Here is a 23,468-nt window from a genome sequence, read left to right as displayed (position 1 = left end):
AGGATTTTTATCTTTGCATATGTGGTACACCAACATTTTTTATAAAGACAGTCTGATTTTTCAAGGTGCTGAACTGAAATGAGGGATACAGACTTTTGCAGAGGTTCTCAGAAGATGCAGGCAGTTATGTATGTTGTGAATAAGTCATTATACAAGATGATAATGTTGACCTGTCTCAGTAGAGTAGACTAAGTCTGAGATAATCTGTTTGACAGACAGCTGTACTCCCTCCCCCCCCAAAGTATTTCTCTAAGACAAGAAACTGGTTTACTGTGTCTAGGCAATGACTTTGAAGGGAAAGCAGTTCTGGAGCCAACTCTCATCCCATCGATTGTTTTCAAAGCATTAATAATACTAACTGATGCATCCAGAAGTCTTCTCTTCACTCTGTTAAATTGAACAGTTGTTGTTTGTGATTGCTTGCTTTAAACTAGGGATGAAAAATCTAAGGCCTGGGGGATGTGTGGAATGGTTCAGAGGGTTGGGGGGCCCTCAAGACAGGGGATAGTAATGGGGTAGTGGTGGGGCCTTCAGGACAGGGAATAGTAATGGAGCTGGTCCAGAGCAGGGGGACTGGCCTTAGACCATGCTGCTTGGCCAGCAGTGTAGCTTCTCAGGACTTTGCTGCCCAGGGCAGTGTTTGCTTGCTGCCCCTTTTTGGTCAGTCTGGAGTGTAGCTGTCCCTGCTACCAGACCTCTCCCTTTCCATTTGATAAGAAAAAATGCATTCCACGCACATCCCATTGTCCTGACAATCAAATCCTGCCCATGCTTTGTTATGAAAAGAAGAAGCTGCATACCGAATTTGGCAGGTCGTAGCTCTTACCATATAGGAGGAGTTCTTTAACAAATGGACTTACAGGTGGACGGACAGGCAGATGCACACATTTTCAAATATATAGTAGAATAATACTATATTTGATGGTTAGGTAATACTAACTGAGTTACAATTGTGTAGAATTTATAAATATGTTCTAACTCCTATAGATCTCCAAAACTTACCTTTTCATAGGAAGGAATACTCTTTAGTAATGGTCTCAATTTTCAGTGTGACTGTTGAGCACAGCATACCCATAATGTAAATAACCTGATATGAGAAATGTGCTACTTTGGCTCTCTTCCTACAAAAGAATGGCTTAAACTGTTTATTTTGTTGACATACTCTTAACAATGTCTATGCCTTTATATGTGATTTTTTTTCTCTCCCCTACTATGCATGGAATGGTTTCCAAGGTTGGTCTGCCTACCTGCTTTTCTTTTACTCAAATTGCTCTTTAATTCACTTCTATAGTGTCCACAGTAAATTAGTAATATATTACATTAGAAACTTAGCTAACAGTCAGGATATGCACTGCTTACAGTCAGCATGATGATTGCTATGATTGCTTTCCCTTCTCACCTTATTCTGTCCTTATAGATTTTTAAACCATTTAGTTTGTCTCAGTCCCTGAGCCAAAGAGTTTTTCATTAATCTGGAGATATTTAAGAGCAGGTTAGATAGACATCTATCAGGGATGGTCTAGAATAGTGCTGGGTCCTGTTGTGAGGGCAGGGGACTGGACTCTTATGATCTCACGAGTTACCTTACAGGGGGGAGGGATAGCTCAGTGGGTTGAGCCTTGACCTGCTAAACCAGGGTTGAGAGTTCAATCCTTGTGGAGGCCATTCAGGGATTTGGGGCAAAAATTTGTCAGGGATGGTACTTGGTCCTGCTGTGATGGCAGGGGACTGATCCTGTGTAGGCGCAGGTTTAGTTTTGTCGACAAAAGTCCACTTTTGTCGACAAAACCCTGTAGTCTAGACACACCCTCAGTGAGCAGTCGACTGTACAGTTAACCAATAAGTCTAGACTTATTAGCTATTTTTGTTGACTACTCACATTCCCCCTTCCCCCCCGTTTGCTGCCTCTGTATCAGCTGATTTCTCCCCAGCACTGGCTTCGCATTGGCACCTGTCTCCTCCTGCCCCCCCACGTGGCAGCCTCCCCCACATCTGAGGCAACAGCACATGGTGTCAGGCAGCTGGTCTGTATGGTGTAAGGATGTTACATTTCAATTAATCAGTTAGTTAACTAATGGAAATTCTGTCAACTATCCTTCCCCCCCCGCTGCCTGTGTATCAGCAAGAGACAGTGCTGGGGGGAGCCGGCTTTGGTTCCTCCTAGCACTGTTTCTGTGCAAGGGGGAAGGAGCAGGGGTGGCAGAGGCGCAGTGGGGGACCCAGCATAGGGTCCCAACTGCTGTGCTGCAGGCAGCTCTTGTATATTTTAAAGGACGAGGTGCACCAGGGAACCCGTGTGAGTGGAGACAGAAGCAGTCCCCACTCGTGAGGGGTCCCAACTGCTGCACTGCTCCCTTTGAAATGTACAAGAGCTGCCTGCGGCGCGGCAGTTGGAACTCTGTGCAGGGGAGGACTACTTTGGTCCCAACTTGCACTGTTCCCCCTGCTGTGCCTCTTCCTCCCCTGTCCCCAGATGGAGATGATGGTAGTGGGGAACTGGCTTTTAAGATGCCTCCCCCCAGCACTGGCTCCTGCTCCCTTCCTCCCCTCCCTCCCCTGTGCCTCTGATTCAGAGGCAGCAAAGGGGGGAAGCGACTAGTTGAGTAGTGGCTCAACTGGTTAACCAGTTGCTTACATTCCTTGTGTGGAGAGCTGGTTTTAAACTGGCTCCTCTCGCAGACTTACTCCTGCCTGACACCCTACACTGCTGTTTCTGATACCAAGGCAGCAGTGCAGGATGGCAGAGAGCTCCTGGGCAGTGGGGCTGGGAGCGCACTGGCTGCCAGCCCTGCCTCTGGGCCTATTGAGTAGTTTTGTAACCACGTAGATTTCATGCGCTTACACAGCTATTGAGTTACCCGAGATCTAACATCCCTAGTTCAGAAAGATCTCTAGTAGCTTAATGCTGTAGGTGAGAGTTCCATTGTTAACTTAGCTCTTAGAATCAATTTAGAATTAGAGAAATGATTGCTAGTGAGGACAAGGAGAATTTTTGCTGAGGGCCATTGCTACAGAAACAAAAGGAAAAGACAGTAATGTTAATGAAAGTGCTGCAGCAGATGTGGAATTTATAACTTCGCATTCACTGAAAATGTTAAAGGAAAACTGCAATCATTTTGCTCAGTCCAGCAAACTAAAAGCTTACAGGCTAAAAAGCACTTCTCACTAAAATAAAACTGATTTCTTAATCTTTTTTCAGTTGTGACGGTCACTTTTAAATCTAATGCTGCAGATCTCTAGGTTATTGAAATGGCTTGTACAAAAGAGAATATCCAAGTTAATTTCTAGCTTGTCTGAGGCTGGTTAAGTCAGCTGCCTGACTTTTCTGTAATGTTTAAAATGTGTTTAGAACATTAGTATAACAGAGCACAGTGGAAACTCAGCTATAGCCTCTTTCAGAGTGTTCTCATATGATTACATCACTTTTCTGACTTCTGCATGAGAGGCTTCAATGCTGTCAATAGGTTCATCTCAAATCATGCCTCAAGAACAGTGGTTCTCACCTATTTACCATTGTGAGCCACACTTGCAGCTCTCTGTGCTCTATGGGCTGTGTCCATACAATATATAAACTACCTTTATGGCTCTGAGGATGTCACATGGGCCACAGCTGGGTGCCAAGAGGGCCTCAGCAAGTTGTGGGTTGAGAACTGCTGCTTGAGAAGCTTATATTGTAAATAGGACAGTCAATATTTGAGAATCTTTCTATTCCTTCTTTTTTTGTAAATACAAAGAAGTCTGTCAGTCTTGGACAGTCATAAATCACTGAATTTGTTATTTTTATCAGAGTGATGAATCTGCAGGTCTGCTCTTGAGCAGTTATCTTTTGCATTCATTATTACTTTAAGAAATGTATGGTTCCAGGTACTTGAAGAACAACCAGTATTTGTGCCTTTTGTGTGCTACATGTGCAGTTGATCTAATACAGGCAGTCCCCGAGTTACGCGGATCCGACTTATGTCGGATCCTCAGTTACGAATGGGGTTTGCTGCCTGTCTCCCTGGTCTGCTGGAGTCCAGTAGACCAGGGAGACAGGAAGCAAAGCCTCTGAGGACGCCGGCAGCAGGACAGCCGCGGCACGTCTGGGCTGTCCGCTGCCCGCGTGCTCCGCGGCTTTGCTCCATGTCTCCAGCAGACCAGGGAAGGAGTGGGCAATAATTTTTGGTGGGGGGCCCCTCCAAGATTTTGGTAAATGGTCAAAGTCTGCACTTTTCTGTGGAGGGCGTGTGATGTCTGGGTTGGAGGGTGGGTGAAGAAGGGTGCACAGGGTAAGGGATTAGGGTGCAGGAGATGGCGTGGGGTCTGAGAAGGTATTTGGGTGGAGGAGGGGGCTGTGATCTGGGTGAGGGGTTTGGGGTGTAGAGTCAAGGAGTGAGTGTGGGTGCAGGAGAGGATTCTGGCCTGGGGGAAGTATGTAGGAGGAGGTGCAGGGTCTGGAAGGTGCAGGGTCCCTGTCACCTGGGGCAGGGAGTGCAGAGGGTTTGGATGGTGATCTTGGAGAGGGAGTCGGAGTGCAGGATGGGTAGGGGTGCCAGAGGCAGCTGCTGGCTGGGAGGAGTTTACCTATGTGTCTCTTGGCCAGCAGGCTGCAGCACCCTCAAGTCAGGCTGGGCTCCCTGCCTGCTGCAGCCCCAGCTTGCTTGAAAATGCAGGCTGCTCCTTCCACATGACGTTCAGCTTTAGATGGGGGAAGAGGCTTGTACTGCCCCAGTCTCTCAGGCCACTCTCTCAGCTCTGATTGACTGCCTATTTCCAGCCAATTTTTGTCAAGCAAAAAAAAAAGGGGGGGGGATTGGGGACCCACCAGTGCATGAAAATCACATTCCTTCCCCAAGACCCCACACCTTCCTTGAGGCCCCATCCTCTCTGTTCCTCTCCTTTCCATCACTTGCTATCCTCAGCCATTATACACTTTCACTGGCTTGAGAGAGGAGGTGCGGGCTCTGGGGTGAGAATGAGGAATTTGGGTATGGGAAGGGTTGAGAAGTGCAAACTCTGAGAGGGAATTTGTATGCAGGAGAAGGGGATGCTGGCTTAGGGAGGGGGCTCAGGTGGAAGGTTGGGGTGCTGAGCAAGCCACAGGCTTGTGGATGTGAGGGTGCAGGAGTTTGGGTTGGATATGTGAGGGGCTCAGGGCAGGGAGGTTGTGAGTATGATGGGCTCAGGACACAGATTTGTGATGTGTGCAGGAGTGTTGTGGCAGAAGACTGAGGATGTGGGGCTGCAGGAGTTTGGGGATGTGAGAGGCTCAGGACAGAGGGTTCCGGTGTATGATAGGCTCAGATTTGGGGACAGGTGGTGCAGAAGTGTTACAATGCTGTGACCAGATGGGGTTTTGGCCCCAATTGGGGCTTGTTGGCCAGACTTCATTTTTAAATAAAATATTATGTCAAACTCAGAAGGTTTTAGCATTGTCTTTATTTATCGGAGGGGTGGGGAACCTGTTTTGAGTCAAGGGTCACTGACCCACAGAAAAGTCAGTTGAGGCCACACAAGTGAGATGCAAAAAAACCAAATCTTCCAAACCCCCCAAGCCTCACTAATGTAGTTTCAACTGTGCTGGTGGGGGTAGGGGACAGGATGCTGCCAGGTACTGGGGTGGGTGGCAGGGTGCTGGCACAGGTGGCTGGGTGCTGGGACAGGTGGCAGGGTTCTGGGGTCAGGGACATGGTCCTGCTGGGCACTGGGGTGGGTGGCAGGGTGCTGGGATAAGGAACAGGGTGCTGCTGGGTGCTGGAATTGGTGGCAGGGTGCTGCGGCTGGGGCCAGGGTCCTGGGGTGGGTGGCAGAGTTCTAGGGACAGGGTGCTGCTGGGTGCTAGGGTGGATTGCAGGGTGCTGCTGGGTGCTGGGATGGGTGGCAGGGTGCTGGGGCTGGGGACAGGGTGGTGCTGGGGTGGGTGGCAGGGTGCTGGGGCTCAGGACAGGGTGCTGCTGGGTGCTGGGGTGGGTGGCAGGGTGCTGCTGGGTGCTGGGAACAGTGCTGGTGGGGGCAGGGGACAGGCTACTTGTGGGGAGGTTTGGACAGAGGCAGCTGGGACCAGTACCTGGCAATCCTGCAACACCTCTGGGTTTCAGGAAGTGTGCAACTGTACTTCCCCTCCCCAAACTGCTGGCGCATGCACTGCCTGAACAGCAGGGGCTGTTGCATCCCAGCAACTTACTTCTGTGATGACATCCTGTGTGTGGGGGGAGGGTGCAGGGAGTCCCAGGGCAGAGCGCGCTGCCTGCACAGTTGGAGCTGCACAGCCCTGGGTCTCCTGACCTCCCACCCCTCCACCGCAAAGAAAGGCCATGGAACTAAGTTGCCAGGTGCCACAGCCCTAGCTGTTCAGGCAGAGCATGCCGGCTCCTTTGGGAAGGGGAAGTGCGTCCCTCTCCACTGTGGGTCATGTGGGGTCACCTCGGTCCGGCACCCCCTAGTATGCTGGCCAGGAGCAACTGTTCCCTTCTGCCCCCGCCTTGCTATGCTTCTGTGTTGCCAGGGAAGAATGGGAAACAAGTGTGCTGTTTCTTTAAGAAGTTGGCTAGTTGGCTTTCTCTTTCAGAGGGGGAAGGGGAGTGCTGGCTCCTCCCAGAACCCCTACTTTCGCTTCGGGAACCCCAGAATTCCGCAGAGCACCAACTGGGAAACACTGGAGTAGTCAATGGAATTTCCGTCAATTAGTCAATGGGGGAGGAGGGGTATGCATGCTATCCATGTTGTGACTCTGCAGTTTCAATGTAGGTTAGCTCTCAGGGATGGCAGTGAGAGAGACACCCATGCTGCGGTTCTGCCTTTTAAATGTACTAAGAGCCCAGGGGCTTTTACTACATTTAAAAAGCAGAGGCACAGCAGTGGGAGACCCAGCGTGAGCCGGGACTAAAGCAGTCCCGGCTCATGCTGGGTCCCCCACTGTGCCTCTGTCACCCTACCCTTCCTCTCTGCACCGACACGGTACTGGGAGGAACCAAAGCACTGAATCCTGCTCCTCCCTTCCTTCCTCTGATGCAAAGGCTGCAGGGGTAGGGGGAATAAATAGCTGAATAGTGATTGTACTAGTTGTTTACATCCTTATTGCATAGCAATATTCTTATTCTCTTTTTATTAACAGTTACCAAGCAAGCAGAATATACATGCTAAGCATACAATGTCATGCTCACCAATACTGATCAGGCAAGGTCAGTTTTGTCTAGATTCTGGCTGCTTAATGTCAGATCGAGCAGAGAATTCTTGACAGCTCTGATCTTAGGCTGTGTCTTGGAGATTGAGTTATTTTTCTTCATCCCGGTCTTTCCTTCTTATTCTTATAGGCTGTGTCTAGACTGGCAAGTTTTTCCGCAAAATCATATGATTTTGCGGAAAAACTTGCCAGCTGTCTACACTGGCCGCTTGACTTTCCAGAAAAGCACTGACGATCTCGTGTAAGATCATCAGTGCTTTTCCAGAAATATTATGCTGCTCCCGTTTGGGCAAAAGTCTTTTTCCGAAAGACTTTTGCGCAAAAGGGCCAGTGTAAACAGCACAGTAGTGTTTTCCGCAAAAAAGCCCTGATTGCGAAAATGGCAATCAGGGCTTTTTTGCAGAAAACCGCGTCTGGATTGGCCACGAACGCTTTTCCGCAAAAAGTGCTTTTGCGGAAAAGCATCCTGCCAATCTAGACGTGCTTTTCCAAAAATGCTTTTAACGGAAAACTTTTCCATTAAAAGCATTTTCGGAAAATCATGCCGGTGTAGATGTAGCCATAGTGAAACTTGAGTCATATTTAGATATACAGGCAGTCCCCGAGTTACGCGGATCCGACTTATGTCGGATCTGCAGTTACAAACGGGGCCCTCCCTCTCCCTGGTCTCCAGCAGACCAGGGAGAGGAAGCAAAGCGGCGGAACACGCGGGCAGCGGACAGCCCAGACGCGTCTGGGCTGGCCGCGTGCTCCGCGGCTTTGCTCCCCGTCCCCCTGGTCTGCAGACCAGGGGGACGGGGAGCAAAGCGGCGGAACACGCGGGCAGTGAGCTCTGGTCAGGGGGGCGGGGAGCAAAGCAGAGCAAAGCCGCGGAGCATGCGGCCAGCCCAGACGCATCTGGGCTGTCCGCTGCCCGCGTGTTCCGCCGCTTTGGTCTGCAGACCAGGGGGACGGGGAGCAAAGCAGAGCAAAGCCGCGGAGCCCGAGGGCAGCAGGACAGCCACGGCGCATCTGGGCTGTCCTGCTGCCCCCGTGCTCCGCGGCTTTGCTCCGGACGCCTGTGGTACAGCAGCTGGGGCGCTGCCGGTTGGTCCTGTAGCGCCGCTCTGGGCGCTACTGGACCAACCCGGCAGCACCCCAGCTGCTCTGCCCCAGGCGTCCTGATTCAGCCACTGCTGGTCAGTTTCAGCAGCGGCTGAATCAGGACGCCTGGGGCAGAGCAGCTTGGGTGCTGCTGGGTTGGTCCAGTAGCGCCGAGGAGCGGCGGCGCTACTGGACCAATCCAGCAGCACCCCAGCTGCTCTGCCCCAGGCGTCCCCAAGTCAGCTGCTGCTGAAACTGACCAGTGGCTGACTACAGGAAGCCCCTGCCCTGGGCTTCCTGGAATCAGCCGCTGATCAGTTTCAGCAGCAGCTGACTTGGGGATGCCTGGGGTTCTTAAGTTGAATCTGTATGTAAGTCAGAACTGGCGTCCAGATTCAGCCGCTGTTGAAACTGATCAGTTTCAGCAGCGGCTGAATCTGGACGCCAATTCCGACTTACATACAGATTCATCTTAAGAACAAACCTACAGTCCCTATCTTGTACGTAACCCGGGGACTGCCTGTACTGTACCCAGTTATTTTACTAAAATGTTACTAACCAGTACTATTATAATGTAATTCTCTAACCAATTATATTCCACCACCAATGTTCCCTCTAATCTTTTTCAGTCTTATGATTTTTTTTTTATGGTCACCGAGGCATGTGTAAATGTGCACCACTGGTAGAAACTAAACCTAGCTATGGGTGCTCTTCTAATCAGCCGGGCAATATTTAAATCTCTTTTGAGCAGCTGTACAAGCGCACAGCTTAAAAGGAACACTGCCTACCACCTTAGCTGATTTACGCATAGAAACATTAATTGTACAGCAGACAGAACAAATTAAAAATCAGACAGATCATACAGACAGACAATAGAGAAGTGAGGAGCAGAGTTGTGAAAATGTAACCATATACCTGGTTAACCAATCAGCCTGGGCAGGTTCCTGGTACACCTGGGGAACTGGTTTAAAAGCTGTCTCTCTACACGCATGAGCTCCCGGGGAGCCTCCTTTACTCCCTCCACACTGCACTGCTGTATGGGGCCCGATGGGACTTGGTGTGCCTCAGGAGCCGGCTTTTTAGTTGCCAGCTTACATGCACAGGCTCCTGGGGAGCTGCCTGCCTCGTCCTACCGCTCCCCCTATGCTACTACCTGTATCAGATGTAGCAGCATGGGGGCATAGGCGGGAGCTGCTATGCATGGGAAGCTGGCTTAAAAGTCAGCTCCCTGCATGCACGGGCTCCCAGGGAGCCAACTGCTGCCCCCATGTGTAATCACTGAAAATTTTAATTAAACACATATTAACATCTCTAGTGGGCACCATAATGAGAGTACAATAAAGAAATGAGAATGTCAGACTGAATGTTGTCAAACTAAGTTTTCTTTAACCATTTAAAAAACTGTTTCTTTACTTGGTGGTATTGGGTGCCATTAGGACAGGTTCTCCTTCCTAACATCCTAATATTATACTATTTTAATTTATTTAAACTAGGTGGTATGTGAGGAGAGGATGTGATAACCTGCTTCTTAGCTCATGGCTGCAGCTGTTTCAATTTAGCTGTAGACAAAGGTATAGACTTTAGGTCTTGCAATATTGCTGCAAAGAACGGTCTGTTTCTTACACTTACACTGTAGTGAGATGAGGGCCTGAAAGTTTACCCTCAAGAGTTATCTTTGTCTGACTGAGGGGACAGTGAAAGATCCCATGTCAATGACTGTGTCCCATTCATTGTAATAGGCTTAGAATTTATGCCCATCTGTAGACATCTGACCAGGAATCTATTACTGTGCTTCGTTTACAGTAAGCCTAGCCTAGTGCCTTTGAGCCTTATCTGATATTTGTGGTCGTTTGGGGGCTCTCTTGGGCCAGGGCCGGCTCTAGGTTTTTTGCTGCCCCAAGCAAAAACATTTTTTGCCCCCCTCCTTTTTTTGTTGGCTTTTACACGTTTGCACTTTGCAATTTTTTTTGTTTTGTTTTCGTTTTTGTCCTGGCATTTTAGTCCTATAAATAGCAAATATAATTTTAATTATTTTTTTCCATAAAGGTAAAGGTGCTTCAAGTAAACTCCCCCTCCCCTTTCACTTGCTACTGGGTCACAACAGCCTTTTCCTTGCCCTGTCCAGCCCCTCCCTATGGACAAGCACCCCTCACTCCTGACCCACAGGGGGAGCAGAGTTCAGGGACAGTGTAGAGCCAGAGGGATATGGAGAGCAGGGGGAGAAGGGTTCACTGTGGGGAATGGGAGGTGCAGAGGGGCGTGGGGACCAGGGTGAGCAGAGCCAGAGGGGAACAGTGTGGGGCGTACAGGGGTGGCATGGGGAATGGGAGGCGCAGAGCCAGAAGGACACAGGGATTGGGGGGGAACAGGGTGCAGGGTGCAGGGGAGGCATGGGGAATGGGACGAGGGGAATGGGAGGGGCAGAGGGATCGGAGTTTAGGGGCAGTGCGGGGAATGGAGGTCACAGACCTGGAGGGGCACAGGGAAAAGAGGCTGTGGGGTACAGAGGCGTCGAGGATCCAGAGCTAGCGTGGGGACCGGGGTGCAGGGGCAGCACAGGGATCGGGGGGAGCAGGGTGTGGGGTGCAATGGTGGCGCGGAGCCAGAGTGGGGTGGGTGCAGCTAACTGGGTGGCTGGCAGGGAATGGTCTTTCGTTGACAAAAGGGGCTGGGGCTGGGGCAGGAATGGAGCTGGTGGGGCGGGGCAGGGCGGAGCCTGGCTGTGCCGGGCCCCACAGCCAGCGCCTGGGGACATGCAGCCAGAGCCGAGCTCTCGCGGCTCCTAAGGAATAAGGAATCTTTCGGAAAAGGCTTTATTTTCCGAAAGATCCCCGTCTAGACTGGCGCTTTTTTCTGGCAAAGCTCCGAGCCAGAAAAAAGCGGCAGCCATGTTTATGCAAATGAAGCGGGGGGGGGGAGGGATTTAAATCCCTGCTTCATTTGCAATTGTGATGTGTCTAATTTGCATCCCTTTTACAGAAAAGGGATGCAATCTAGACACAGCCTGAAAGTGCTTGTTACTGCTGTGCAGGTCTAATGCCACCCAGACTCTCCCTTAGAGCAGGTGCTGGTAGTGTCCTACTCATATGAAACACTTATAATTCTTTGTTTTGATTTGCTTAAACTTTAGTTTTGGACCTGAACCTTTCTGTAGTTGACCTTGGCCTTTATTTCTGTAAATGTTTGAGGACAAAATGATCAGCTGTTCTGGATTTTGTTTTAGTTTTGGAAGGATGAAAAAGTCTCATTTTTAAGTATATCAAATTGCTTTCTGGCTCTTATATAATCAACTGCCCACTATTGTAGTACCAAATTTTCAGGATGGCTTTTCAGATCCTTTATTTATGGAAAAACAAATTCTAAGCATTTTAAAATCTCATATTTTGCATTGTCAATGTTTAAGGTTAGGAGTTCCAATTTATTTTACTATTGACAGCATCTTCATAGCTTGTCTCTCACCTCATACAGTATTCAGTGCAGAAACAGATTCACAATTCAAAGCTGTATGTACTTTAGAATGAAGAACTCCTTCTGAGTTTGAGATAGTCACAGAAAGAAGGTGCCTTTCAAATTCCTCTAATCTAAGTAGTCCCCAGAATTTTTATGTGGGATTGGAGGAGACAACGTGATCAGATTAAAATGCAAAAAATCGTACTTTATATAACATTACAGTTATGAGAGTAAATGCAAAAGTTATGGCTTAACATGAAACCATAACATTATGTGCACATGCGTTTTGTGGTCATACTGTTTCCAAAATAAAATTTATTAAATGCAAACTCTTTTTTATAATCTTAGATACACGATTAATATTGCTATGCTATATTTGGGAGTACTATGCTATCACCACTTTTTAGTAGAATAAAAATGATGTAATTTACCAATTTGCTTATAAAGTTGCCATTCTTTTTCTAGATGTACGTGTTGTTCTCAGATTTGATTCTGAAGTGGTACTTGACTCTCTAACATGAAACTTCTGATAATTACCTTTGTGACACATAACACTTGGTCATAAATACATGGTAACTTTAATATGAAAAGGGCCAGTATTTAAGAGGTAACACATCTTTCAAGTGAAATTGCTTTAGAAGTGTTCCTTTACTGCTGTATTCCTTGGTCCATTGTAGATGTGGTAGTGGTATCTTTTTAAAAAAATGCTTCTAAATTAGGTTTCTCTCTTGATAGAGGAAAATGTTATAGGAGCTTTAACAGTTCTCTGCTTTTGTTCTTTTTAAAAATATGAAAGGAAAACTTTATTGAGATTGATTTTTCTCTTCAACACCTGAAATCTGGGTAGGTTTTCTGTACTTAATCAGTTTCCCTGAATACTTGAGTTGAAGAGGTGTCTAACTTCAGCAAAGTTGTCTTGTTTTTATTGAATCTGATATATATTTAATAATTTCAGAGGTCGCAGCAGTGGCAAAGGGCCGCCTCAATCTACAGTAAGTACATATTTAATTTTTTTTCAAAATAATATCTTGATTTGCATGGAAACTCAATATATAATAACTTGAAAATTTCAACGCCTATTGTAGGGAAATAAGCTTAAAGGGCTAAATATTTCAGTTCTGTGTAGATAGTGCAAATATGAGACTAGTAGACAGTAAAATATCTTAATTGTTAAATCTCTCTTTATTTTAATACCCTTATGGATATCTAGCCATTTTCAGACACTGTTAGAAAACATTTGATCAAACATTGAATGGCTCTTTTGAAATTCAAACCCTTGCATTCATTTAATAGTCTACCAAACAAAGCACTTACTTACAAAATAGAGAACTGCGGATTTGTAAATCTATTATCTATATATCTTGGTAGCTGTACCATACCTATGTTCAGTATGGTACATATATAGGTGTTACACATGGCAATGTTTATATATTTGTTCCTAATTGAGGCCTATAATATTAGCTCCTCCCTTAAGTGGCGAAGTATAAGACATCACTGAGTTGAAAGAACAGATGTTTTACCACTATTAATAAGGTTGAACTAATTTATCTTTTAAACTGGGAGTTCAGTTTTGTTTGTTTTCAAATTCTATACAGCTCTAAAAATATTCTACCAGTTAGCATAAATATATAATTTTTACATGTCTGGAGTTCTAGTGAAGCAAAGATTATTTTAAGCCTTGCTTTGGACTCCTTTGGTAAAATCTTTCTTAAAAGCATGTATGTGTATAACTTTGATATGGTGCAAATCTTTAAGGTCAATTAACCTCTCTCCCTACACAAAATTAAACAATTTATCTTGAAATGGCTAAGGTTATAACAGTTGCATCATTTTTACAGCTAGGAAAGTTCTCTTTTTGTAACATTAAAGAACACATTTTCCCCTTGTCCCTTCAAACTTAATGTACTGTCTCTCAGAGGCTAAAGCTGAACAAAATATTTTGTTTGGTGTCTTTAAATCACTCACACTAACAAATATTGAAGTATTAACCGTGAAAGCTAGTTTCTCAGAACAATGGGTGATGTCACAAAACGTGTATTTCAATAGATGGGCATAACTGGATTAAACTAAACAGTTTGACACAGCCTGAAAGAGATGCTATCTGTTGACAAGTTCAAAATATGATGGGGTATTCATCTGTTTCAGTGTCTGTTGTCTCATAAGAATGATGCTGGCAGAGAGAGAGGAGAGATGTCGCGCACTGTGCACATTCTCATCACTTAATGTATGCAAGTGCAAATCTGACAAATCTAGTAGCATGCTTGATATTTGGTGGGGTTGTCTAGCCTAGAATCTTAGATTTTGATACGATTGTAAAAAATTGTCTTGGTTTGTTTAGAACGTGTTCTGTAGTTGTGTTGGCATTTATAATTCAATGCTTTTAACTGCTGCTAATGTGAATTTATATAATCTGTGTCTGTTAGCTAGTTTCTGAAATGAGAGCAGAGAAAGGAGAGTATTTCTACAGGCTTTTAGTTAAGATAGCTCCTCCTTGACTATCTTATTCTTGGGTGGTAGTTAAGGTATTTGGACAGTCAGTAGACTTAAATTGGAGCAGAATGGTAGCTGGGCATGTTTGCGAGGGGTTTGGAGGTTTTCTTAAATGATGGAGAGGCTGGATTGGTTTATTGGCATTGAGTCAACTAGTTACTTCTGAATTAATGAATTGTGTGTTTACCTTTGTCTACAGGTGTATGTAGTTTACGTGAAGCTGGAGTGTAAATCTGCCCTACTCTAGCCTGCAACACACTATGGATACATACACTGCAGGCTTTTTGCGCAAGCAAAAACTTGCAGAGCGTCTACACTGCACACGCGTTCTTGCACAAGTAAATTTACAGTAAAGCGTTGGAAAAGAGGGCTTCTTGCGCAAGAGTTATTCATCTCCCCACGAGGAATAAGCCCTCTTGTGCAAGAAGGCATTGTGGTCAGGCAACAGAGGTTTGTTGCGCAAGAAACCCCTCCGGCTAAAATGGCCATCAGAGCTTTCTTGCACAAGAGAGCATCCACGCTGCCATGGATGCTCTTTTGCAAAAGCATATGGCAGTGTGGACGCACTCTTGAGCAGGAATTTTTGTGCAGAAACTCTTGTGCAGATAGAGTTCTTGCTCAAAAAGCCTGCAGTGTAGACGTAGCCTAACAGTTTCTTAATGGGCTTTGATCTACCCTATTTTGAAATGACAGTAGATCAGAGAACACTGAGAATCTGAAAAGTGCATGTCTGCAGTGTGCAGCAGATTAGTAGATTCATACTTCAGGTTTCTGATAACTAAATTAACATCCGCAAGCCCTGAGCAAGGTATTTGATCCACATGCTCTTACAAACTGGTAATATTTGAATCTGGGAGATCTTCCATTACGTCACTTGAATTGTGATGAATAGTTCTATTTTTTTGCTTTCTGATACAAGGTTTTTATCTTTCAGATTTCTTTTGATGGCATCTATGCAAACATGAGAATGGTTCACATACTTACATCAGTTGTTGTAAGTTATCATATGGCCAAAGAGTAAACATCTCTAGAGATGCTGATAAAGAATTAATTATAAAATATTAAACTAACTGCCTCTTAATTGAGAGCCTTTAGAACAGGGCTGTGCAAAATACAGCCTGCCTTCCAAGCCACCGGATCCAATCCATGGACATAGCAGGGAGCCTCTAGGAGGCTCCCTGCTTGCCTTGCCCCACCTGCATGCTGCATGCTTTTACAGCTGTGAAGAGGGCTTCATGAGCTGCTCTTGCTCTCTGCAGAATCCCATTGGCCAGTTTCTGGCCAATGGGAGCAGCCTGTTTGAAGAACAGGCAGCACACGAAGCACCATGCCCCCCTCTCCTCAAGCTTGTAAGTATTCACACACTCACATGGCCCATGCAGCCTGTGAAGGGGCGGGACAGGCAGGGAGGCTGCCTCAGAAATGTGCTGGGCTGGTAGCCACCCAGGTAAGTCTTCCAGAGAGACACTTCCTCTGGCACTCCAGCCCCTCTCTCCACCAAGCCTGTGACCTCCCACCCCACACTCTGCCCCCCTCTTGCACCTGTTCACCCTCCTAGAACCTGCACCCCAATCATTTGCCCCAAGCCACAACCCAAACCCCTGCATGCCCTCCTGCACCCCAGTCCCCTGGCCCAGGTCACAACCCCCTCTTGCCCTAGGTCACATCCCAAACCCCTGCACCTCAGTCCCCTACTGTAGGTCGCTATCCAAACTCCTGCATTCCAGGTCACAGCCCCTTCCTGTCCTCAGTCACAGATCCCTGCACCCCAGTCCAGTGTTCCAGGTCACAACCACCTCCTTCATCCAAACTCCCTCCTGTAGCCTAATCCCTTACCCCAACCTCCCTTTTGCACCCAATATCCATCCCAGACCATGCACCTCCTCCATTAATACCTTGGAAGAGTGCGGCCCTCAACCGCTTTCCAAAATCCTGGGAGTGGCCCCCCCATCAAAAATTATTGCCCATCCTTGCTTTAGAACAATAGCTTTCTTTTGCCAGGATTTAACTGTCAAGAGCTATAGTGGTGACTGATCTTCTTTTCTTAGTTTAGAAAGTTGTAAATTGCTTCTGATGGATGGTATGTTTCATCCCACAACCCTACTTCTTTTGACTTTGCATGTATATATGCACACTCTTTGCTCTTGCAAAAACTTGCATGTGCACTTGAACAGTTGTAACGCTTGCGTGCCATAGATGTTTAAATGGACACCTGCAAACAGCATTAGGACAAACTCTTCAGTACACACTGGTGTTTGCATCTGCAAAGCATATGCACATGTTTGTGAATGTCTGGAAACAGTGAATGGGAAAGGCCTGGCTAGGAAATTGAGCTTTTCACATTAAATGCACAAACACAAGTAAAGAAGAAAGCACACTCAGATATCACTTGACAGTCTTTATGCCAGAGTGAGAGAGCTTCTTTGATTTTTTTTTCTTTTTGGTCTCACATTTTAGGGATCCAAATGTGAACTGCAAGTGAAAAATGGTGGTATATATGAAGGAGTTTTTAAAACCTACAGTCCTAAGGTAACGTTTTAGTTTGCTTTTTCTTTCTGATAGGTTTTCCACAAAGCTCATTGATTTACTACTCATTCATACAGCAAAGCAAATAATTCTTTATAGGAGTTTAATTCTTTAAAGGTTTTAACACAGTGTTTTTCAAAGTGCGGTCCACGGATCACTTGTGGTCCACAGCCGCCTCCCAGGTGGTCCAAGGCTCCAGCTAATCCCTACCCTCCTCTCCTCGCTGTGGAGAGCCCACGCTGGCCCTCTAGCCTTCTGTCTACAAAATAGCCATGAAGAATGCCCTCACCCCACCAGACCAGCTCAAAAGGAAGAGTACCACAAGAGGCTCCACGCTGCATTTCTTGCCTCCTCCAGCCCAGGTCAGCTGGGGAATCACAGCAGCATAACAACTGGTAAAGGGAGTGTGAAGAACACCTAGACCCTGGCATGGCATAATGAAAGGCTTTCTCGCAGATGGAAGAGTGAGGAGTATGAAGGGCTTTCCGGAGTGGGGGGGAGGAAGTGTGAAGAAAGCCCGGACGGCTCAGAAGAGAGAGCAGCACAAGCAGCTCCACGCTGAGTTTCTTGCCTCTCTCCCACCTACCTCAGTGAGGCAAATGGCAGCATAATGAAGACGTTCTTCGCAAAAAGAGAGGTCTCTCTAGCTGCATAGCAATGCTGTAGAACTGGACAAGATGGAAATAACAAAGGGTTCCATCAAAAATTCCATGGAACCTTGACACCCCTTTGCTGTTCACATTCCACAGATGTTCTCGCAGTTAGGTTAAAGGGGTGTGAAGGTTCATAGACAGGCAGTTTCAGGTGTGCATGGCCAGGGATTCGTAGAAATCAAATTTTAAATCGTCACACACACACGAGCATAACATGGTCTTGTGTGCTTTCCCTGGCAAGGAAAGAAAACAATCCCACATGACCAATCACAACTCAGCTTATTGAATATTTGCCAAGCACTGTTCACAATCAGGCCAGAGTTAAAAGTAAATCAGGAATAAACTTAATTGCATACTTTGAAAAAAAGGGGGGAGGGCTTTGCCTGCCACAGCGGGGGTGGACAAAGGAAGTGTGAAGAAAGCTCTGCTGCCAGACCAGCTCAAAGGAGAGAGGCATAAAAAGTGGTTCCACACTGCCGTTTCTCACTTCCTTCCTGCCCAGTTCTCTGGGAGAACATCAGCGTAATGATGGGCCTTCCCTGCTGCTCTCATTGGCTGGCGTTGCAGCCAATGGTATCAGTGGGAGACTATGCTTGGGACTCCCTAGGACATGGAGCCGGATAAGCAGCCCCCCCCATGCCCAGTTTCTTTACCCCAATCCTCCTGACTCAGTCCCCTCCCCCCCCGAATGCCAAGACCCCACACTCCCATTTTGCTTCTACACCAGGACTCGGCAAAAGATAATCTTCGGGTCAGACCTGGTCTGAGAGAGCCTCAGCTGGCTCCCTGCTTGCTTTGCCCCTTCTTGGTGCTTAGGAAAGCTGTGTGTGTTTCTGAACGCTGAGAGCCTGGAGGGAGGGGAGACAGGCTTCTGTGTCATAGTGGGGCTTCTATTCACTCTGTTTGCTTGGTTGTATGGTATAAGATTCCTACTATCCTGTGCTATTCTTTTTTAATTTCCCTGGGCACTGCACTGGTGCCCAGCTGGAGATGGGAATTTTGGGTATGACTTTCACTGAGAAGAGGCTGCCCCATCTTAGCATGTACACAACAGTAGCTCAGGCTCTCTGAGCTGACCTGAGCTTAGGTTGGGGGAGCAACCAGGTGACACCTTTTACTTGGGAATCTGAACAAAAGAGTAGGTGGGGCTGCCTGCAGAGCTGTAACCAGTTTCTGGGAGCCTGAATTAGTCTGCACTGGCTTAGTAAGACTCCCGCCTTCCTAGTTTTGGGGGGCAGGGCAAGGGCCAAGAGCTAGGGCTCTGGGCTCTCTTATTCCCAAGATTGGTTGTACTGTCTGCTCCTGCTTCCTGTGCTAACAAGAAGACTATTCTACGCTGTATCCCTATGAACCAATACATCTTCTGTTCTGCCTGCTAGCTGAGAGTCTCATCTGGCTGCAGACTGGGTTCAGTGCCTGGTGACTACCTCACACTCCATGACAGCTTCTCATGCTATTTCTGCTACTATTGGCTGGTTTCAGCCAATAGAAGATGCCTGTTTGCAGAATAGGCAGCATGGGAAGTGCCTCTCCTCCTTCATCCCCCGAGGGCTCAGTGTTCAGTTCTGAGCACTAAGCATGTCTCCTGCAGCTCCCCAGGAGCTGCAAAGCAGGAATCCTGGCTAAGGAACTTGCTGGGCTGCTGATTGAGACCCAGCTGAGGTTTCCCAGCCAGAGTCTGTCTTTGACACCCCAGCTTCTCCCTCCCCCAACCCTCTGCACCCTAGCTCCGGGCCCCATACACCTTCCCAGACACTGTATCTCCTCCTATGTCCCACCTCAGGTCACAACTCCTCCCACACCTTGCACCCCAATCCACTGACTCTGGTCACAATCTGAACCCCTGCCCCAGGTCAATTGCTCTAAGAGGCCCTGTACCCCCTCCTCATCCCATTCTATTGTCCCAGGTTACAATCACCTCCTTCACTTTAACTTCCTCCTAGATCCCCCATCTCAGTCCCTTATCACAAGCTTTCTTCTGCACCCAACCTCCATCCCAGACTCCCGCACCTTCTCCATTAATAATGGAAGAGTGCGGCCCTCGGTTGCTTACTAAATTCTTGGATTGGCCTCCCCATAAAAAATGATTGCACTCCGCGCCCCTGCTTTGCAACCTCCCTCCTGGCTAGACACCCAGACTGTTCCTCCACTCTGCCTCACTCCTTCACCTCCCTTCCGGCCAAACACCATTCCCCCTCAGCCCTCTCTTGCACCCTCCCTTGCTCCCGCACCTCCCCTCTGTCTACACACCTACCCCCAACTCTGTTCTAGCATCCACTGTTGCTCTTGCACCCTCCCTCCTGGCCACACACTGCACCCTCCGTTGCCCTTCCTCCCACCCCCCTGGCCAGACACCCTACTCCCAGCTTGTTTCTGCACCCAGACCTAGCATCCTGCAACCCATTCCTATCCCACTCACTGGCAGCCCTTCCCCTGAACCTGAACCCCTCATTTTTGTTCCCATCCCAGAGCCTATGGGAGTCCACAAAATCCACTAACTCCAGAACCCCAGAAAAGTAAAACTGGCCTATGGGAAGCCCTGAATCTCAGTCCTCCCTGACCCTTCCCTTTGCCTTGGGGAGCCAGACGAGTGAGGTGTCTATTGGCGGCCACATCAATAAGGGTTGGGGGGGGGGGAGGGAGGGAGAGGACCTCGGAGGATTTTTTTTTTTTTTTGCTTGTTATTGTATGGTCCCCAACAGATTTTTCTGTGGGTCAGTGATCCCCAACCCAAAAAAGGTTCCTACCCCTGCCATAAATAAAACATTGAAACCTTTTGTGTTGGACATAAATTAATATTTTACTTTATTTAAAATGAAGTTTGATAAACTAACATGAGAGAGTTAAAATATTTAATCTGTTTAATAAATTAAACCCTTCTCCCTAGCTGTAGTACCTTAGGTGTAATTTTGTAATTAATGGTGAGTTTCCTTTAGCATCTGGTGGTCCATGGAAAGATTTGCATTAATCCAGGTGGTCCACGGGCCAAAAAGTTTGAGAACCACTGGTTTAACCAGTTAACCAATACCTGAGCCCAGCCGGAGCAGCCCAGCTGCGTCTGCCGTGTCATGGGTGGTTAACCAGTTAAACATCTAGTTTAATCAGTTACTATATTACTGGAGATTTTACATCTCTAATTCTTACGTTTATTTAGATCTAGCCTCTTTCTGTTGAGGAATTGCCCATAAACAGTTTTGTTTTCATGAAGTTTTTCAGTGTTTGAAATGTGCCTAGTACTTGTTGAAATCTTGTTATGTAGGTTGTTAACAATTAATTGTTCAATATTCACAATTTATTATTAAATTAAATATTTAGAATCAAACTCACTTGTATTTTTAATATCAGTGTGATTTAGTGCTTGATGCGGCTCATCGAAAAACTGCAGAATCCAGTCTGGGGCCAAAACGGGAAGACATATTAGAGAGTATCTTGTTCAAGTCTTCAGATTTTGTTATGGTGCAGTTTAAAGATATGGATACCAATTATGCAAGGAGAGGTACGTTTCTTTGTTTTAAATGGCTTTTTAAAATTGGGCATAGCTTTATATCATAAAGATAAACATTTTAAATCTTGATACTTTGGGTTAGGCTCTGAAAACCACATATACACACCTGAATGAGACTACACAGAAAAGCTGAGCACCTGTAGATCTCATTGATGTCAATAGGAGATGCAGTTGCTGTGCACCTTTTTTAAATCAGTCCATTTTTATTTAGTTGCTTAAATACATATATATTGAAGCCTGACTTTTTAAGCACTCAGTTTTAAAAAATTGGGTAAGCATTGCCAGTAATTTTTGTGCTGTTTAAAAAGTTAACTTCCAAAAGTATTAACAGATGTGATGCTATAGGTCCTCTAGAAAATGAGGTAATTTACTCAGGGAAATTGCTACATTTTCTTATAGATGTGAATGGCTTGTTTGCATTTGCTTTAGTAGGCACTTTAAAGTATTCATTGAATTCTCACATAACATTAAAATGTATTACAGTATTCCAGAAGTAAGGTAATATGTGAAGTCCTCTTAACCAGAAATTAGGATTTGTCTCTGAACATGCTTGCTTAAAAGGTCTGTTTTCAAAATCCTAACAACTGTTGCAAGCAAGTGGAGAGTAAAAAGCTCAAATTATAAGATTTTTTTCCCCCCCTTAGAAAGAACCCATCTCTCTACATAAATAACTTAGGGTATGTCTACACTACCCTCCTAATTCGAAATAGGAGGGTAATGTAGGCATACCGCAATTGCAAATGAAGCCTGGGATTTGAATTTCCCGGGCTTCATTTGCATAAGCAGGGCTCCGCCATTTTTAAATCCCTGCTCGTTTGAACCCTGTGCCGCGCAGCTACACGCGGCACGAACTAGGTAGTTCGAACTAGGCTTCCTAGTTCGAACTACCGTTACTCCTTGTGGAATGAGGAATCCTAGTTCGAACTACCTAATTCGTGCCGCGTGTAGCTGCGTGGCACAGGGTTCGAATGAGCGGGGATTTAAAAATGGCGGAGCCCCGCTTATGCAAATGAAGCCCGGGAAATTCAAATCCCGGGCTTCATTTGCAATTGCGGTATGCCTACATTACCCTCCTAGTTCGAATTAGGAGGGTAGTGTAGACATACCCTTATTTCTTATCAAGTGCATACAGCTTTATAGTTCAGACTTTAATAAATACAAAAGAATCCAGTGGGACATGAGACAAAAATGACCTGAATATTTCAAGCCATGGCTTGATTTGTAACTGCCAGAAAAGCTCTTAATTAGAGAGCGAGAGAGCGAGAGCCATCTTCTCTTTTTACTGCGCCACTCCAAGACTCTATAGTTAGTTTTTGGTAACTAAGATGTTGACCTGTCAGGCAGCTCTGCTTCCTTTGAATGTTTTTTTTCTGTTTATAGCAAATGTCTAAGGTCTCATTTCTTTTCTTAATAAGTCCCCTCTTTGCTGTGGTATGAAAGGAGAAAGGAAATCTGTTCTTTTTTGTGCCTTGAAACAAAACCACAAGTGTACAGCTGGCAGAGTTTGTACATTGGCAGGCCTCAATAAATACCACTGGTAGATGACATGTTCGCACCACAACGTTCTGGCATTTATTGCTGAAGAGACCATCCAGACATAAAGTTTCTACATATCTGTGATAGATGAGAGACATAATAGGAGATTCTGATTAAATGCCCTCTGACCTATCATGTTAATCCTACGAATAGAGGCTTGCTGATGCCGAGCTTTTAAAAGACCCTACCTTCTTAAGAGAAGTTGTACAATCCAAGCACAAGGGGCAATGAAGTACAGCACTTTACTCGGATCTGGAAGAACTTAGACGTAAGCATCTTTAGGATAAATGTGTGTTGAGCCCTCAGGCTAATAATTCAGATCTTTGCAGCAAGCAAAGTGATGTAGATTCTGTTACTTTTCTCCCTCCCTATCCCCTTGCAGGTATCTTTCATTGATGGGAAATATTCTAGAAGAAGCAGCTGCCTAGATTAAAAGTTCACCTCTATATGTGGTTATTGGAATGAATCTCTTTGAGAATAAAGAAACTTTGGAAATACTAAATTCGGCTACTTTAAGATCCAAGTTTTACCTGTGAGAACTTGGGTGAACGTATATAGATTTTGAACAGGATAGATCAGAGATGGCTGCAGTGTATGATGAACTATAGTAGAATATTGATATCCTCTCTATGGTGTCTCAAGAGGAATACTATTAAGATGGTATTTGTCTGAATAAGTGATCCTTATGGTCACAGTTGCAGATTTGAAAGAAATAGGAAACTCCTTTGAGAAATAAGATGACGAATAAAAAAAAAATGACTCCCGGGTAGTAAAGAAAACTTATGGAAATGCAGCAATTATGGGCCATTTTTAAGAGCATCAGAGTTTTTGTTTTTTGTGATTTGTAGGGTCAGACAGATGCTTACAGTTCACAGTGAAAGCTAAATGTTAGTCTTTATAGGTTTCTTGGTGAAGCTATGCTCTCCTTTAGTAATTGTACTGGAAGTGGATATGTTGCAGTGCCTCATTAATTTTGACAACACAGTGTATGATGTGAAACCGCAGCCAACTAAATATAGATTTCAAAAGAACGTGTTCAGAATCCCTCAGAGTTTTAAAATTT

At 46.0% G+C, this 23,468-nt stretch overlaps 1 protein-coding gene across 19 annotated transcripts in view; it reads left to right on the top strand.

Annotated features, from left to right (window-relative positions):
• ATXN2 (ataxin 2) overlaps window positions 1–23,468 on the top strand; it is a 117,954-nt gene that overhangs the window by 5,595 nt on the left and 88,891 nt on the right. For 18 of the 19 annotated variants that reach the window (XM_075898725.2, XM_075898728.2, XM_075898724.2 and 15 more), the window contains exons 2-5: window positions 12,651–12,687; window positions 15,120–15,179; window positions 16,643–16,714; window positions 20,710–20,860. In XM_075898725.2, coding sequence (XP_075754840.2) covers window positions 15,147–15,179; window positions 16,643–16,714; window positions 20,710–20,860 — 256 coding nt within the window. In that variant the 5' untranslated portion in view covers window positions 12,651–12,687; window positions 15,120–15,146. Of the gene's footprint in view, window positions 1–12,650; window positions 12,688–12,738; window positions 13,920–15,119; window positions 15,180–16,642; window positions 16,715–20,709; window positions 20,861–23,468 lie in introns of those variants that run through there. The other variant, XM_025180301.3, reaches the window with a different exon arrangement.

Source organism: Pelodiscus sinensis, chromosome Z (genome assembly GCF_052426305.1).
Source record: "Pelodiscus sinensis isolate ZL-2025 chromosome Z, ASM5242630v1, whole genome shotgun sequence".
Classification (NCBI taxonomy): domain Eukaryota; kingdom Metazoa; phylum Chordata; order Testudines; family Trionychidae; genus Pelodiscus; species Pelodiscus sinensis.
The sequence above is the reverse complement of the archived record's forward strand: the minus strand, read 5'-3'. Positions and strand labels throughout refer to the sequence as shown.